The sequence below is a fragment of the Vicia villosa genome, linkage group LG5, assembly GCF_029867415.1.
Source record: "Vicia villosa cultivar HV-30 ecotype Madison, WI linkage group LG5, Vvil1.0, whole genome shotgun sequence".
Classification (NCBI taxonomy): domain Eukaryota; kingdom Viridiplantae; phylum Streptophyta; class Magnoliopsida; order Fabales; family Fabaceae; genus Vicia; species Vicia villosa.
In genome coordinates, this window is record NC_081184.1 from 15,160,278 (window position 1) to 15,179,389 (window position 19,112).

At 37.0% G+C, this 19,112-nt stretch overlaps 3 protein-coding genes across 3 annotated transcripts in view; 2 read left to right on the forward strand and 1 right to left on the reverse strand.

Annotated features, from left to right (window-relative positions):
- LOC131604272 (uncharacterized) overlaps positions 1 to 6,859 on the forward strand; it is a 100,168-nt gene extending 93,309 nt beyond the window's left edge. The window contains exons 2-3 of the mRNA XM_058876724.1: positions 6,484 to 6,592; positions 6,725 to 6,859. Coding sequence (XP_058732707.1) covers positions 6,484 to 6,592; positions 6,725 to 6,859 — 244 coding nt within the window. The remainder of the gene's footprint in view (positions 1 to 6,483; positions 6,593 to 6,724) is intronic.
- LOC131601381 (protein transport protein yos1-like) lies at positions 5,863 to 7,797 on the forward strand. The gene is made up of 2 exons (XM_058873183.1): positions 5,863 to 6,002; positions 7,400 to 7,797. Exon 2 carries the CDS (start codon positions 7,403 to 7,405, stop codon positions 7,646 to 7,648), a length of 246 nt encoding a protein of 81 aa, XP_058729166.1. The 5' UTR covers positions 5,863 to 6,002; positions 7,400 to 7,402; the 3' UTR covers positions 7,649 to 7,797.
- Positions 7,798 to 8,089: 292 nt separating this feature from the next.
- On the reverse strand, positions 8,090 to 8,888 carry LOC131601380 (heme-binding-like protein At3g10130, chloroplastic). Its single transcript, XM_058873182.1, has one exon. The coding sequence runs from the start codon at positions 8,812 to 8,814 to the stop codon at positions 8,221 to 8,223; it is 594 nt and encodes a 197-aa protein (XP_058729165.1). The 5' UTR covers positions 8,815 to 8,888; the 3' UTR covers positions 8,090 to 8,220.
- Positions 8,889 to 19,112: the final 10,224 nt, after the last annotated feature.

Here is a 19,112-nt window from a genome sequence, read left to right on the forward strand (position 1 = left end):
ATGTGAAAGAAAAAGTGGCGAGTAGCAAATTGCCTGTGGTGTGTGAATTTCCAGAAGTTTTCCCAGAAGATGTGAATGAATTACCACCGGAAAGAGAAGTGGAGTTTTCTATTGATTTAATTCCAGGAACTAGTCCAGTGTCGATGGCACCGTATCGTATGTCGCCGTCTGAGTTGGCCGAACTGAAGAAGCAGTTAGAAGAATTGCTGGAGAAGAAATTCATTCGTCCTAGTGTTTCTCCGTGGGGTGCGCCTGTGTTATTAGTGAAGAAGAAAGAGGGTTCGATGAGACTGTGTGTGGATTACAGACAATTGAACAAGGTATGGACATTATGAGTATTCTGTAATGCCGTTTGGAGTTACTAATGCACCTGGTGTTTTTATGGAGTATATGAACAAGATCTTTCATCCTTATCTCGATAAGTTCGTGGTGGTGTTTATAGATGACATCCTAATATACTCTAAGAATGAGGAAGAACATGCTGAACATCTCAGAACGGTATTGGAACTGTTAAAAGAGAAGCAACTTTTTGCCAAACTGTCGAAGTGTGAATTCTGGTTAGGGGAAGTCAGTTTTCTCGGGCATGTGATTTCTAAGAATGGTATTGCTGTTTATCCTACAAAGATAGAAGCTGTATCTCAGTGGGAAGCTCCGAAGTCAGTGTCAGAGATTCGTAGCTTTCTTGGTCTTGCTTGTTACTACAGAAAGTTTATTCAAGGGTTTTCAAAGTTAGCTTTGCCGTTAACTAAACTAACCAGGAAGGGACAAGCTTTTATTTGGGATGCAAAGTGTGAAGAAGGATTCCAAGAGCTGAAGAGGAGGTTGACTAGTGCTCCTATCTTGATTTTTCCGAATCCGACAGAATCATTTGTAGTTTATTGTGATGCATCACTGATGGGTTTAGGTGGCGTATTGATGCAAAATCAACAAGTAGTCGCTTATGCGTCGAGACAACTCAAAGTACATGAAAGGAATTATCCGACTCATGATTTGGAGTTGGCAACTATAGTTTTTGTTTTGAAGTTGTGGCGGCACTATTTGTATGGTTCGAGATTTGAAGTATTCAGTGATCATAAGAGCCTAAAGTATCTCTTTGATCAGAAAGAGTTGAATATGAGGCAGAGAAGGTGGTTGGAATTTCTGAAAGATTATGATTTTGGTTTGAATTACCATCCGGGTAAGGCAAACGTTGTTGCTGATGCCTTGAGTAGGAAGACCTTCCATATGTCTATGCTAATGGTGAAGGAATTGGATTTGATTGAACAATTCAGAGACTTGAGTTTGGTGTGTGAAGGTACTCCTACTAGTGTCAAATTGGGTATGCTGAAGCTGACTAGCGGTATTCTTGAAGAGATCAGAGAGGGTCAGAAAGCTGATGTTGAATTGATCGATAAGTTGACTTTGATTAATCAAGGCAAGAATGGTGAATTCAGAATTGACGAGAATGGTATACTGAGGTTTGGAGACAGAGTTTGTGTTCCTGATGTTGCTGAACTACGAAAACGTATTTTAGAAGAAGGACACCGTAGTGGGTTGAGTATTCATCCTGGTGCTACCAAGATGTATCATGATTTGAGAAAACTATTTTGGTGGCCTGGAATGAAGAAAGAAATTGCTGAGTTTGTGTACTCTTGTTTGACGTGCCAGAAGTCAAAAATTGAGCATCAGAAGCCATCTGGGTTTATGCAACCGATGTTTATTCCTGAGTGGAAGTGGGATAGCATTTCGATGGATTTTGTTTCGGGTTTGCCGAGAACTGTCAGAAATTGCGAAGCTATCTGGGTCGTGGTGGATAGGTTGACGAAGTCTGCACATTTTATACCAGTGAGAATGGATTATCCGATGGAGAAGCTAGCTCAGTTGTATATTGAGGAGATAGTTAGTCTACATGGTATTCCTTCAAGTATCGTGTCAGACAGAGATCCGAGGTTTACGTCTAAGTTCTGGGAAGGTTTGCAGAAAGCTTTGGGTACTAAGCTGAGACTGAGTTCTGCTTATCATCCACAGACTGAGAGGACGATTCAGTCGTTAGAGGATTTGTTGCGTGCTTGTGTGTTAGAAAAAGGAGGTGCTTGGGATAGTTATCTGCCTTTGATTGAGTTTACCTACAACAACAGTTATCATTCGAGTATCGGTATGGCTTCGTTTGAGGCTTTGTATGGTCGGAGGTGTAGGACGCCGTTGTGTTGGTACGAATCTGGTGAGAGTGTTGTGATTGGTCCGGAAATTGTACAAGAGACCACAGAGAAGATTAAGATGATTTGAGAGAAGATGAAAGCTTCTCAGAGTCGTCAGAAGAGTTATCATGACAAGAGGAGGAAAACACTTGAGTTTCAAGAGGGAGATCATGTGTTTATGAGAGTTACTCCTATGACGGGTATTGGTCGAGCTTTGAAGTCAAAGAAGTTGACTCCGCGATTTATTGGACCATTCCAAATTTCGGAAAGAGTGGGAGAAGTGGCGTATCGTATTGCGTTACCGCCGATGCTTGCCAACTTGCATGATGTATTATATGTGTCGCAACTGAGGAAATACATTTCGGATCCGTCCCATGTGATCCAAGTAGACGATGTACAGGTAAAAGACAACTTAACGGTTGAGGCATTGCCTGTGAGGATTGAGGATCGAAGGCTGAAGCAATTGCGTGGTATGGAAATAGCTTTAGTCAGAGTAGCTTGGGGAGGACCGGCTGAAGGAAATGTTACCTGGGAGCTAGAGAGCCAGATGAAGGATTCTTATCCAGAGCTCTTTACCTAAGGTATGTTTTCGAGGACGAAAACTCTTTTAGTGGGGGAGAGTTGTAACACCCGTATAATTTTAATTTTAATTTAATTTGGATATTAGATTAATAATTATTATTATTATGAATTTTATGAAAATAATGGAAAAATGATGGTTGATGGCATTTGGGCCATGTGAGAGATTAGTAAAAGGAGGGGGTGTAGTGTAGTAAAGCCCTTACTAATTTAATATTATTTTTCATAAAATAATTAGAATTGGGGAAGGAAAGAACAGAACGTGAAAAGAGAAAAATTGGAACACGAAGAATGTAGAAGAGGGACATAGAGGAAGAGACCAAAGAGCAAGAATTTGGCTAAGGTAAGGGGGGACTCTTCCAATTATCATCTCTTATCGTGATTATAGATGGATAGTGTATGAATAGTTGTGTTGTTGAGTCAATTCCGTTTGTATGTCTGAGTTAGGTTTTGGGGTTCTAAGAATTGGGTTAGATTTCGGGATTTGGATGTGTAGATTGATATATGATGATATATTAGTTTGTACGAATGAATCTCGTAAATGAAAACGTAAAAATTGGACTATTTTAGACTCAAAATCGTGGACTGGTATGAATGAGATGAGTTTGGAATGTATGGAATGCTGTTTTCTGTAGGTCGGGGTTCCTGAAAATCGCCGGTTCGCGCTGCGTGCGTAGGGTCGCGCCGCGAACAGGTGGGCAGAGGGCCAGAAAGTAGTGACACGCTCAGGTCGCGCCGCGTACCTGTGTTCGCGCCACGAAGGCGTAACTTTTTCTCGTTTCGCGCCGCGTGCAGATGATTGCGCCGCGAACGGCTTGGAAGAGAGCAAGGAATTCTTGGAACGCTCAGTTCGCGCCGCGAACAGATGATGGCGCCGCGTGCTGTTGGTTTTTGAGATATTTTGAAAGTTCAAGGATGCATAACTTTTTAACTGTTGGTCCGTTTGATGCGCCATTTTGGGCTAAACGAACCTTATAGAATAATCTATATGGTGATGATTGATTGGTTTTTAGAATGATGAAAATACATGTATGCTATTCTTATTGAGTATGATGATTGATGCAAATACGTGTATGTTTTGTATATGATGATTGATTGTATTGAATGATGTTAATGTATATATGAACATGCTTAGTAATGATGATGATGATGATGAAATGAGTATAGGTGATGCTACTCATAGAGTGGAGATGATGAAAGTATGTTATATATATATGTTTGCATGCATTCATAAGCATTAAAGAGGACTGAATCCTAGATGATGAGAGGATTCAGTGAATGGCAGAATTCCCATTGTGTGGAATTTGTGCTGGCAGGGCCGTATCTGGATGATGATAGATCGGTCGGTGGGTGATTCCCATTGATGATGATTGGTACCACATGCATAGAGTCAGTTGCATTCAATTGCATGGATTTGATAACATGACTATATGTATACTCTTATATTGATGTGATGATATGTGTATGTATGTCGATGGACGATCTGGATATAGATGAGTTGGGTGAATAATATAACTGTTGATGTACTGTTATTTATAATGCAATAATATTTGTTAATTGCGAATGAGACTCACCCTTACACTATATTTTTCAGATTGAGGATAGCGGCTTCGACTCGGTGAGGACTAGCTCATGAGTCAATGTGTCAGTTAGCGTCGGTCATGCTCTGATAGGTGTAACACTGGGGGAGGTTGTTTCTAATTTATGACATTATCTCTATTTTATTTATCTTATTTGAGGATTAAAGCATGGATGATGTAATGCTAGTTTGATAACATATTCCGCGGTGTAAACATGAGATAGTTGATATTATGAGTTATGTTAGTATGTTTCTTCAGTGAATGCATGACTTGTGACCGATGTGGTTTATTTTTATTTATTAATTGTGACGCCCTTGTGCATGTAACTCTGATTTAAATTGACTAATCGCCGCGGGGTTTAGAAGGGTGTTACAAGATGCACTACCGGCGACTGAGATTTCACCGACGATTGTTCAAAGTACTCTAGTACCTTGAGGAAATGGAAGCATCATTTCTCAATAACATAGGGACACACGTCAAAGATTCCATACAAAACATTACAAATTACAAAAAAGACATATAATGCGTCTGTTGTTCCCAATTATAGTGATGTTCCATCAAGGCTCTTTGTCTCCTTAACATATTACAAAAAAGACATTTAATGCGTCTGTTGTTCCCAATTATAGTGATGTTCCATCAAGGCTCTTTGTCTCCTTAAGCCAAACATCCAAACTAGGGCGTATACATCAAACTCTCCTATTGCAAAACAAAAGACAAGGGCTTGAGAAAATATGTTTTAGGCTGCTACTAATAAGATCAAGACGAGAGGCTCATAGGAAATATGAAGGAAGCAAACTCGAAGAACAAGTGTTCCCCATTCTCGCATCAAGTAGAGAAATCTACCCCATGAGGCATCACCTACTCTTCAAATCAATTAGACAGTTGATCATACAAGACGCCAAACTTCTCGCAAACGGTTTAAACCACTCCCACTATATAAGAGAGAAAACACGTCATTCACATATAATTCAAATTCACTCTCCCTCTCACATTATTCCTTATTCTCTCAATGACTTGAGCGTTGAAATGCTAGCATTGCAAGCCAACCCCCTCACCACCGCCCTGGAGTCTGCTGCAACAAATATTACCTCACAATTTTACCAATTATTTCTAGTTCTGAACAAAAATGACATACAATCTGTTTAAAAAATTATGGACATTTTTTATTTATGTTATAATAGGAAAAAGGAAAAAGTCATATAAAAATAATTTAGATTGCAAAACAATGTCATAAATTATTATGCTTTTATATATAGAAAACATTAGCTGCATATAAAAAAAAAAAGAATGAATACCAATAAAAATCTAGTAACTTTCATGAACTAAAATAAAAAATATATATATATATATATATATATATATATATATATATATATATATATATATATATATATATATATATATATATATATATATATATATATTAATGTGATACATATCATTCATATATGCCTGACTGAATCCATATTTACAAAAAAAACTAAGTTATGCTTCATCAGTGTCCTGGTAGACTTCAATCCAACGGCTATACTCACGCAGATGCGTTGGCAAGCGCATTTTGAGCCGTTAGATATCATCCTTCGGAAATTCCTTCCTTATAAGAGCGGGTTTCTTAATTTCTCTTTCACATTCAAAACCTCCTAGGTTGCTCCTTTTTTTCTAACAGGTAAAAACTCATCACTTTTTTTCTCCAATTATTCATTATTTTTATTCAATCAATTATTTATAGCTTCTGCATTTGATTAACTTAGAGAAATTCGCAAGAAATTCAATGTAATGTAAAGTAGCATATCAAGTTTGCAACTCGTTGACTCATAATTTTGTCTTCTTTTTTTCCATGTATTTTGTGTAAAATTGCAATGTTTTTTTGTGCATGTGATTTTGGTTTGTTTTATATTGGTGTTCTTGTTTGAAGTAATCTTAGAATGTTGTAATTCACTGTTTTTTGAAGACTTGTTGGGAAAAAATAACTATATTGGTGTGTGTTTGAAGTTAAAAATTTGCGTTTAATGGATTGATTGGTTTGAGATGTTTGTTCTTTGATCTGTGTTGCATGATTCTACAAGTTGAAATTTTGTAGACTGTTATTCATTGTTACAATGAAAAATTGATAGGTAAATAGTAGTGGCTAGTGGTTAATTTGTTAGGGGTAGAAGGAATTTGTTAGTATTAGAGGTGGATATAGTGCTAATTCGCTATACCGTAGTGGAATTGGAACAAACCGCTATTGTTCGAAGATATACTGTTGAGTACAGAGTATTGTTAAATAGGTTTTAGTGGTTCTATAGCTTTGATGTGCAGCAAGATTTGAATGAATTGCTACTTTCTGCAATCTATGGTTGACAACACTGTCATGTGAAGAAATGATTTGTTTTCCTTCTTGTATAGTTGGATTTAGGATCAGCAATGTTACTGAGAAACTTTGATATCAATCTGCAACTTCTTACTAAGATTGAAGTTAATCTGAACTTACTGAGACCCCCTTATTACCTTTCTTCTTATTTTGCTAGATGTTATTCTTAATCAGAAATATCATGCAAGTTGTTTAAGGTGATTTTGTGACATGGAAATGGAGTATGTTGTGTCAATGAGACTAAGAATTCATTTGCTTTATTTGACCAATTATTTTAAATTTCTGTTGTTAATTCTGTTTCGAAAAGTAGAATGTTATTACTAGTTTGAGTTCGCATTTGCATCTAGCTGTGATGATAAGCAAACGTTGAAATGCCTTTCATTTTGAGAAGAGTGTGTAAGGTTATTGAGGGAAGAATCATCTTAAGTATTACAACTTTCTGACAGCAGTGTCCAAAAAAATCTTAAAATTTTGTGTAAAATGTTACACCAACATACTGGCTATAGAAGTGTTATAGCATAATAGTGTAGTAGAATTTGAACAAAATGCTATTTTATGCTATCTGCCTTTGACAACACTGAAGGTTACATCGGTATAACTCTACTTTGAAGTTCGAAGAGGCTTTTGCTTTTCCTCCTTCTCATACAATTATCATCCGTAATAGTTTTTCTGAGTACTAACATCCACAACACCCTTTCTGTTTCTTGCAGAAGATGGGGTTCTGGCTTGTGTTATGGACTTGGCTAGAAGGGTTTCTTCTCTTTGCAAATGCATTGGCAATTCTGAATGAGGACCGGTTCCTTGCCCGAAGAGGATGGACATTGGCAGAAATGACAGGACCTCAAAGGAATACTCTTAAAGGACAAGTCATAGGACTCATTCACGTTTGTCAATATATGAGACTTCCCCTTATTTTCTTCAATATTCTCGTTATCACTAAGAAACTGATCGCCGGATAACTTGAATAGCGAGTGAACATGTAAATTTTATGTTTTATGCTCCGACTCGGCTACAGTTTACAACGCTGTGAAAACTCTACTGAGGTATGTATAATTATCAGAATTTATCAGTTCGGGGTTGTATTGTATCTGTATTGAAATTATCTTCACCATCATACTCAAAGTAAGACCATAACGAAAACACAATTTTTGTTTTTCTTAACGAATACGATATTGAGATTTTTTACTGCAGCACGATTGTTCGCTTCAAACTGTAAGCCGTTTACTTGTTAGTCCTGGTAAAGCCCCTAGAGGGCGTATTTCACATATGTTATAAACTGCAGTCACATCACAATCATTGTTGATATTGCGAAAAATTGTGATCATATTGCATACATTAAAAACCTCTGCAGATTGAGTTATGAAAATTGAACATTCATTTGCCATTTTATTGTATGAAAATTGAACTAAGAAAGCAGTTTTCATATTATCACTACAAAATACTCAAAGTTCTCAACATAAACAACATTACAGAAGTGACAGAATACAACAGAAAAAACAGAAGCTTATGTTATGATTACATCTATGATGTTTCATTCAACAGGAATCATAACCTCATTAGTCCTAAACATTGGAATAGTCCAAGGTGGATTATACCTCCCCAACAAGAACTCCCCAACAACCTTAAAACCATCTTTCTCCAAACTCAACTTCAGCTTCTCCACCTTCTCCTTCACCACTTCATCACTAGCCACACCTCCAAACTTCACCACTCCATATTTCCTCTCTCCTTCCTCTCTTATCACAACCCTCTCATCAATAGGCTTAGGAGCATCCTCCACTTTTCCATAACTAGCTGGCAAAATAAACTGCATGGTCACCATCTTGTTCCTCTCATTTGTCACCACTGGTGCTGTCATGGCTATCTTCTCTGCAGAATCCTTTGTTATAACAGGTGCAGTCATGGCGATTTTCTCGGGTTTTGTATTCTGAGGATTTCCTAATGCTCCTATATAGTTTGCTAGAATCATGAAGCCACCATCTTTGTTGCCTTTGAACTGTGATGGATCATAGGTGACTTCAGCTGCAACAGAAGGTGCGTATTTTCGGATTTCGTAATCTGGTGTGGTTTTGATTACTTCATATTTTGGTGTCTCAACACCAATTTTTCCAAATACCATACCCATCAGGGATTGAGAATGAATAAGATGAGAACTGAAAGATGTAGGTAGGAGATTTTGATGACTTGTTTGTGTATCTTTCAATCCTTTATATAATAAAGGATAAGAGATTTGGATTCGACGCAATAACTGTGTCATCGCATCTATTGATCTTGACCGTTTGATTTCAAATCAATAGTTGAGATCAATTCTCTTAAAGAAGGTTTTACCGCTTATTGGAATTTTTCCTATGTGAAATAATTAATCTCTGCAATTGCGTACAAGAAAAACTTACAATATTGAAAAATCTATGAGGTGAGTTGTGTATGAGTTTTCTTTGAGAAGGGGTTAGCATTTAGAACTTCAAGATTCTAGATTTTGGTTAAAGAATGAATGGATGTTATTCTGCCACATTGCCAATGATGTTTGTGGACAAAATAATATATGTCATTGAATTTAAATATTCTCTATTTAAGATTGTTTGATATGTAGGATATAATAATTGTTTTATATATTGTTTAAATTTAGTGTTACAAAATGATAAAATAAATTAATTTTAAAATTAATTTTATTTCATCTCACTAGTTGGAATTCTTATCCAAATTTAAACTGTATTAAAAACTAATAAATATGATAAAAAAATTAGATATACTTTTATAAAATTTATAAATTGAAACTTTAGTATTTAATGAATAAAAAAATTGGTTTATTGCAACTAAAATATTTAAAAATAAAATTATTAATAAAAACTTCAAAATTATTAATATTAATTTTTAATTTAAAAATAATTCTGCTACAATTGTAATATTGTCTTTTACATATAATATAAATATTTTTTTTATATGATATATCGAACATATATAGAATTACTTCTTTATCATGATAAAAAAACGAAATTGGTAATACTGTAAATGAATTCTATAAAATAAAATTATCTAAATTTATGTTATTACTTTTAACTTTTTAGTCTTCTTAATTTGTTTATTAAATTTAAACATTATTAAAATTAATTTAAAAAAATTATATGTAACTTTTCACAATTACTTTTAACTTTTTAGTCTTTTTAATTTATTTATTAAATTTAAACATTATTAAAATTAATTTAAAAAAATTATTTGTAACTTTTCACAAAAGTAATTTTATAATTTAAATCTAACATTTATCTTATCATGTCACAATTCTTTTAAGACATGAAGGTGATTTTTTTTTTTAAATATCCAGTTTTTTAAAAAAAATTTCAAAAATAACCAGGTTTTCAAAATATTTACAAAAATGTTTTTTTTTTTTAATTTTAACACGTTGTCGCCGGGGGGAGTGGCGACAACGTTTTGGGTCTAGGAGTTGTCGCCAGTGGGCCTGGCGCCTCCTTTGTATTGTTTTGGTGTTGTCGCCACCCCCCGGCGACAACACCCCCCCTATTTTTTTTTTCTTTTTTTTTTTGTTATTTTTTTTCTGCTTCTTTTTTTTTTGTTTTTTTTTTCTGCTTCTTTTTTTTTTCTTTTTTTTTCCAATATTTTTATACTATTTTTTTAGTTGTTTTTTTATTTTTTTTTAAGTTGGAAAAATAATAGCAATAAATTAAACATTACCAAAATACAAAATACATTAAAATGGAAAACAACACACAATACATTAAAATGAAAAACAACACAAAATACATTAAAGATACAAATAAAATCCCTAATTATTGAGCGCCACGTGGACCATGGTACGATCCGCATTCAGGTTGTCTAATAGGTCGTGTAGAAGGGTCACGAGTCGGTAGTGCTCCCCTATTCCTGCGACGCCCCCTCTATTTAGTTCCTCTTGTGTTTGAGTCGACGGCCCCTCAATGCATTCCGGGTCTACAAAATCTGTGAGCCGTCCTTGACCTCTAGTATTCCCGCTATAGGAAAGACGGGTGCCCGCATGCCCGTCAAAGCTTTGTCTAGGTGGGTTGAAATTTCTCCAAGTGGGTGTGGCCTGGAGGTTTGGATTTTGGAAGTTGGTGGTGGATTCGGTTTGGTTAAAATAGATTGGTTGTGGTGGTGTATTGAAGTTAGATGGTTGGCTGGGGTATTGTGATGTTGGTTGGTTGAATGTGTTATAAGGCGGGTATTTTTCTTGTATGCCCATGTCGGGGGTTAGTGGTGGTGATGTGGAAGAACCCCCCACATTGAGGTCTAGGAATTGTGATCTGGAAGAGCTACCGACATGGTATTGTTGGGATTGTTGTTGTTCTTGTTGGTAAAAAGGCGTTTGTTGGTGGATTGGTTGGTGGTGGTAATTTTGTTGTTGTTGTGGTTGTTGTTGTGGTGGGTAATGTTGTTGTTGGTAATTTGGTGGTGGTTGATGATGTTGGAAAGACGGTGGTGGTTGTTCTTGATGGAAATTTTGTTGTCGTTGTTGTTGTTGGTAAATAGGTGGTTGTTGTTGGCCTCCAAAATATGGTTGTTGTTCTTGCGGGTCAGCTAAATAGAAAGGGGCAGACACAAACATTTCGGGATTTGTGACCGATCTGTACCAGTTTACATATTCAGGCGTTGGTTTCATTTCTTCCGGCGCCACAGGAAATTGTAAAACAGTGTTGGAACATTTAGCCCATATTTTACGTTGATCTCTAGCAAACGTCTGCCAATGTTCTACGTACCACTGTTCGCTAACCTTCGCCAGATGCCAACGTCCCAAAGAGTCAGGCTCAGGGGGGTCAGGGATACCTTGATGCATGCCGAATTGGAGCTTCACACGGTCACTTGGGTGCATCTCCACAGTGGTGAACCTTATGATGGGTGTTTTTGCCGTCCAAACAGCTGCCTCTTTACGGTCGGGTACGTGGTCCAAACCCAAGTAAGGTCTCCAAAGAAACTGCAACAAAAAAAATATTAATTTCAAATTATATAAAATAGTTAATTTTACAAATATATTAGAAGATGGAAATATTTAGTGGTGTTACATCTTGGGGTCTTAATCGATCCAATAGTTGGCGGTAAAAAATGATTTTGTTTACTGGCGTTTTGGTGTAGTCCATCCCGAGGGCATTAAACCTAAACACATTCAAAAATAAAAATCAATATAGTTACAATTAATAATGGAAAAAAATGAAGTAATTAAAATAAGATCATTAAGTTACCTTGACGCATAAGGGAAGACGTAAATGTGCGAATTTGCTGGGGCTAATACCGGCATTCTCCACCATCCCCATGTTTGTAGCAAGAATGCACATCCACTAAATGTGCAGCTATCCTTTTTTGCACATTTGCACAAAGAGCTATATAGGTACGCCAACACCGCTGAACCCCAACTATACGTCTTAATTGCATCGATGTCCTCAAGTAGACACAAGTACATAAAATTAACACTATTCCCCGTGCCTTCGGGAAATAGAAACCTACCAAATAACAACATAATATACATTCTAGTTTTTTGTAGTATACTTTCTTCGCTAGAGCCTTCATTCAACTCAAGGCCTTGATAAGCTAGTTGAAGGCCAGAAAGCTTTATACCTTGGCCCCTACCTCTTTGTCGCCCCTCACCCTCTATTAAATCAACACCCAACAATTCTACACATAGAGCGTTTGGTTGTTGGACATTTCCAAACACAGCTTTTCCATTTGTGTTGAGACCCAATAACATGTACATGTCCTCTAGAGTGATGGTACATTCACCGATAGGAAGGTGAAAAGTATGGGTCTCAGGCCTCCAACGGTCACACAATGCTAATATAAATTTCATATCGATTGAGGTGCTTATTAAATTAATTACCTTCCCAAACCCCGCACGCTCAAGATAAGGCACAATCCAAGGGTCCGGTGGACTTATCGATCCCGCACGGGTTCTAAATCTCGTGAAATCCTATAAAAAACGATGAACCATAAGTATTTGAATGTTTGAAATTAGTAAATATTATTAGAAAATTTAAGTGTTTAGAACATAAATAAATTGAATTTACTCAAACTTACATAATCGGCGATGTTTGCAATGGTTCCTCGATGCTCTTCACCCATTGTTAGGAGAGACATTTTTGTTGATGATGAAAACTAGTTGTTCTGATGAAAGTAAGTTTGATGATAGTTCTTTGGTGATGAAGAAAATGAACAAGTATGGGGACCTATTTATAGCCAAAACAAAACACAATTAAATGTGTTTGGTGCAATAAAAGTCTGCCACAATTAATTGTGATAAGACAAGTGCATGCAACGGTTGAACACTTAACACGAAGCAAGTCGCCACCCCCGGTGACGACAACTCTTAAAAATCAATGTTGTCGCCACCCCCCTTTGGCGACAACTCTTAAAAATCAATGTTGTCGCCACCCCCCTTTGGCGACAACTCTTAAAAATCAATGTTGTCGCCACCCCCGTTGGCGACAACTATAAAAAATCAATGTTGTCGCCACCCCCCTCTGGCGACTGCCTGCATGCATTAGTCTTGTCACATTTAAATGTTTCAGACTTTGTATTGTTGCATGCATGCTGGTGTAAAACGTGGGGACGAGATGCATTTATTGCATAGGTGTGTAAGAGATTCCCTAGCCTGCATGCATTAGTCTTGTCACATTTAAATGTTTCAGACTATGTATAACGTGTATTCTTGCATGCACTAGGTGTGTAAGAGATTCCATTGTGGCATGCATGTATTCTTGGTGTACTCCATTGTGGGGACGAGATTCCTTAATAGCATAGGTGTGTAAGAGATTCCATTGTGGCATGCATGTATTCTTGTCATGGTTATTTGCTTTTCAGACTTTGTATTGTGTGTACTCTTGCATGCATGTATTTTTGTTTTTTTTTAATTGTTTTTATTTTAACATATTTAAACTACGTGTATATATATATATATATATATATATATATATATATATATATATATATATATATATATATTAAAATAACGCAGATGTCATGGAAAACATTAATTCATTCATTAATTAAAAGATACAATTAAAGGTCATGCAAAACATTAATACATGGAAAACATTAAATCATTCCAAAAAAAATAAAACATCTAAGAAATTACTACGGTTAAAACAATGTCATTGGGTCCATGCATCATTTGAATGGCATCAATGTCGTATTCCACCTTATCCCAGACACTTATCGTTGCTCCAGTCACAGCATCGGCCCTTGTTTTAAGCCTCTTGATGCTTCTTATCTGTTCGCCGGCTTCGTACTCCCCCTCTAAAAAAGACATGAGACTCCTCTTGAGTTGCTCGACGGAAGAGATATTCCAAAACATAACCGGCATGGGAGGTTTGACGGATGAGAATATGACATGTCCGTTCCTTCTGCGATACCCCGATTCAGGTTCGGCATGCCATGTTGATCTCTGGGGCGGCAGCTCTGTTGTCCTGTGACATCCGTCTGGCCTAATGGTTGTCCGGCGAGGCATGGTTGTGTTTGTGTGATTGTTTGGTATTTGGAGTTTGTGTATCTGTGTGTAAACTCAACCATAGGAGCCCCTATTTTATAATATTAGTGGATATAAAAAAAGTATTGTTGCGTACAGACTTAAAAAAATTATTGTTGCGTACAACTCTTAAAAATCAATGTCGTCGCCACCCCCGTTGGCGACAACTCTTAAAAATCAATGTCGTCGCCACCCCCGTTGGCGACAACTCTTAAAAATCAATGTCGTCGCCACCCCCGTTGGCGACTACCATAATTGTATAGGTGGGGACGAGATTCCCTAGCCTGCATGCATTAGTCTTGTCACATTTAAATGTTTCAGACTTTCTCATTGCATGTTTTAAAATCAATGCATTAGTCTTGTGTAAGGTGTGTGTAAGAGATTCCATTTTGGCATGCTTTAGTCTTGTCATGTTTGAATCTTGTGCAGAATTATTGCATGTATTCTTGCATGCATTAGTATTGTGTAAGAGGTGGGGACGAGATTCCATTGTGGCATGGTTTAGTCTTGTCATGTTTGAATCTTGTGCAGAATTATTGCATGTATTCTTGCATGCATTAGTATTGTGTAAGAGGTGGGGACGAGATTCCATTGTGGCATGGTTTAGTCTTGTCATGTTTGAATCTTGTGCAGAATTATTGCATGTATTCTTGCATGCATTAGTATTGTGTAAGATGTGGTGCATCTATTATAAGAACTAAACTTCACATTTCTTCTTTCACACCTAAATTTCACAAACATTTCTTCTTTCATACCTAAACTTCACAAACATTCATCCCTCCTATTTCTCACAAACACATATCAAAATTATGGCATCCACCTCACAATACAAAGTTCGTGTTCATATGAACGGTGAGACTTACCAGTGCGACACAAACGGTTTTATTTTTAGAAACACCAACTCAACACGTTTTGCTCTAAATAGACAGGCGGACTTTTCTTATCTAAAAAGGAAAATCGAATCCAAAATAAGAGAACCAGTCTCGCAAATATTTTACCAACAACCCCTAGTTGAACCTAACAACTCGGTCAAGTTTTATCAATCACAGATAACGACTGACATAGAGGTTCAAAACATGTTCCTTACCCATGAGTATTTTGGTTACGATTATCTGGAACTGTACATAGTGGTCGAACAAATTGTTCCTTCACAAATGACTCAGTCACAGGTTATTGATCCTGTTGTTGATGACGAACAACAGCCCGAACATGCCATGGACGAAGAAACTGAAATAGAAGATGTTTTTGACGAGTTGGTGAATCGTGACTCCGAAGATGACGAACAAGTTCCAGTACCGGATCCAGTACCAGATACACATGCATACTCACCTCCAGCACATTTCACAACACTTAATTTGGGAGAGGACGAGCCATCGTCCGATATGTTCTACAATCCATATATGCGGTCAAACGAGGAGTTAAAAGAGGGTGACACGTTTCGTTCGAAGGATGATTGTATGTTGGCTATAAAAAATTGGCACTTAGCAAATTGTGTTGATTTTAAAGCTGATCGCTCAAATCCAGAGAGAGTGACTATTGTGTGTAAAAACCCGGAGTGTGGATACATGCTGAAGGCATCATTCAGAAAGAAATTTAATGCCTGGGTGATACGTTCGATATCTCAAGGCCACACTTGCGTCACCACTAATATGGCACAAGATCATCGAAAACTCAGTCATGACATGATATGTCATACCATCATTCCTCTTGTCGAAACTGACCCATCACTGAAGGTGAAGACAATAATTTCTCATTGCGTTTCTGTGTTTAAATACAAACCTTCGTACAGAAAGGCTTGGTTAGCTAAGCAGAAAGCAATTGAAAAAGTCTACGGCAACTGGGAGGAATCATACCAACAACTTCCTCGCTATCTGGCTGCACTGCAATTGTATTCACCTGGGACTGTTACTATTTTGGAGACACTGCCGGCACAGTCCCAAGACGGAACCCCTCTCGAAGGTAATGGAATCTTCCATAGACTGTTATGGGCGTTTCGACCATGCATCATCGGTTTTGGTTTTTGCAAGCCGATTATTCAAATTGATGGAACATGGCTGTATGGGAAATACAAGGGAACTTTGCTGATGGCGGTCGCGCAGGATGGAAACAGCAACATTTTTCCAATAGCCTTTGCTCTGGTAGAAGGAGAAACAGCTGCTGCTTGGAGTTTCTTTCTGAAGAATCTCTGAGCTAGAGTTGCTCCACAGCCTAACCTTTGTTTGATTTCAGACAGGCACGCTTCTATTGACAGCGCATACAACAATCCGACAAATGGTTGGCACAACCCCCCCTCTAAGCATGTCTACTGTATTAGGCATATAGCACAAAATTTTATGAGAGAGATCAAAGATAAATTTTTGAAGAACCACTTGGTGAACGCGGGGTATGCCTTAAACCAACCTGGATTTCAATACTACCGCCGAGAAATAGCGTTGACAAATCCAGATGCAGGGAGGTGGATTGACAGCATTGACAGAAATAATTGTGGTAAATCATCTCTGCGGGGGTGGACTGGAGTAGCTTCGTTAACAGCGAACCAGGATAAAAATAATTGTGCAATTTATTTTTATCGTCCAAGATTTAAAGTCACACTTATTCAATCCCCCCCCCTTTTCTAAGTGTTTTTCTATCCTTCAGCTGCTACCTCTCCACCACGCCATAACACTCCAAGAAACCTGCTTCTTGCTGCTGCACATAACTGTCCAAAACTTGCACAAAAATGGCAAGACAAGTCCCTGCATCAAAAAGCAACAAAAACAGTTACTTCAATTGTTCAAATCTTCATACCATTTTCCCCCCAATTCTACACCTAAAACCCTAATCTCAGCCTATATAAACATGTACTCATCACAACAGCAAGAGGAGGAAAAAAAAGGAGGCCACATTTCACCAATCTAACAGAGAACTCTTCCTCCAAAAGCCACGAAATTATCTTCAAAAAACAATAGAGAAACACCACCTCTAACATTTCACCTCACCTCTGTTCATTTCTCTCTAAACCTACCTCTCAAACACATAACTCAGAACCTCCTAGCAAATCTTCAAACTCTCTCACTCTCAAACTCAGAAACCTACACCCTCATCCCTTCAAACAGAGTCTTACCTCAAACCAAACATCCACATAACCTACACATTACAAACCTCCAACTGCCATACAAACTTTCCGCTAAAAAACCCTCACACAAATCGCCAGATTCAAATCCGGTTTCTCACCCTCACATACAATATCGTAACCATTCTCGATTCACCTCCATACTCCCTCATTCACGCACCAAATCTTCAACAACAAACTCACAGTAACCTCACCACACTCACAGACCGCATACAAACCAGAACTGCACAATAGAACAATACATACGCCTGATTCAACACAACAACTAACACAATAAACTCAGAAGACACAAGCCGAAGAGAAGAAGAAGCGGAGATTGAGAAGAAACATAAGGAGATAGTACCTGAAGGTTTTTTTGTTGATTTTTACTTTCATTTAATTTATATCGCTTTTTGAAATCATTGTAATCTCTAAAAATGTGATGAAACTCTGGTATTTAGGGTTCTGGGGGGATAAGGGCATCAATATTGCTTGTTGTTTGTATACTTTCATGAACCGAATTAAGAATCGCGAGCAAGCTTGAGAGCAGAGAGATTATGTTGTTTAAGAGAGATTCGTGAGAGTTTGAAAACGAAGCAGAGAGATGAGAGAGCGATTCACGTGAGAGGGAGAGATCTCCTTCTTTTCTGTTTTTTTTCACGATGAAGAGGCACCAAAATGCTTGTTTAGGTTAAAACCGGTTTGGCCTAGGGGGTGGTTTCGGATCTGTCCAATACGGTCCAACACCAACCCATTGTTTTTGTGTGCACCAGATTTTTGTTTTACTCACAAGTGGGCCTGCTTTCTAGTAACCCCTTGGCCCATTAGATTGTTTTTTTTAATATATCTTTTTCTACTTATTTCCATTTTATTTCTTAAATATAAACCAAAACATTTCTGTTAGAATATTTTCATAAAAAATACAAAAAATGTATTCTTAAGATGTATGTTTGGGATTTATCAAAATATTTCAAAATGATACAAAAATAGCTTTTTTAATTGAATCGAATTTTGAGTTTTAATGGATAAGGAGGGTTCGTACGTACTTGTGCGAGTTGTCCTAAAAGTATTTGGGTGATGGCCGTTAAGCTTTTATTCGAATACTTTGATTCCATTAAAGGCTCCATAAAACTCGATTTAATTCACCTTTTTTACAAAAAACACTTTCTTTTAATCAAATCATTTTATCTATAATGGAAAGAAGGGTTTGTACGTACTTGTACAAGTTGTTCTTTAAGCATTTAGGCGATGGCCGTTAAGCCTTTGTTTGGATGTTTAAACTCCATTAAAGACTTTTTAAATATTGAATTTTTTTACAAAAATGCTTTTCTTTTAAACAATCAAATTATTTTAGTCTATAATGGAAAGAAGAGTTTGTACGTACTTGTACAATTTGTTCTTTAAACATTTAGGCGATGGCCGTTAAGCCTTTGTCTGGATGTTTAAAACTCCATTAAAGACTTCTAAAAACCCGATTTAGCAAATACTCTTTCAAGTATTTTAAGCGATGGCCGTTAAGCTTTTGTTTAAATACTTGAATCCAAATTTTAAAATACTTCAAACTCAATCCATTTCTTTTACAAAACAATTTCAAATTCATCAAACCATCTTTCCCTCGCCCTAGCGCGCATCCTTTTCATCACCTATGAGGGGGTTGTACGTACTTATACAATTTCCTCTTTCAAGCATTTTAGGCGATGGCCGTTAAGCCTTTGTTTAAATGTTTGATTTTTCTCTTAACAAACAACTTTAATTCATTCACACCCTTTTACATTCTAAAACACTTTTTTTCATAAAACGAGACACTTATTCAATTTCAATACGAACATACTTCTACATGTGAAGATCT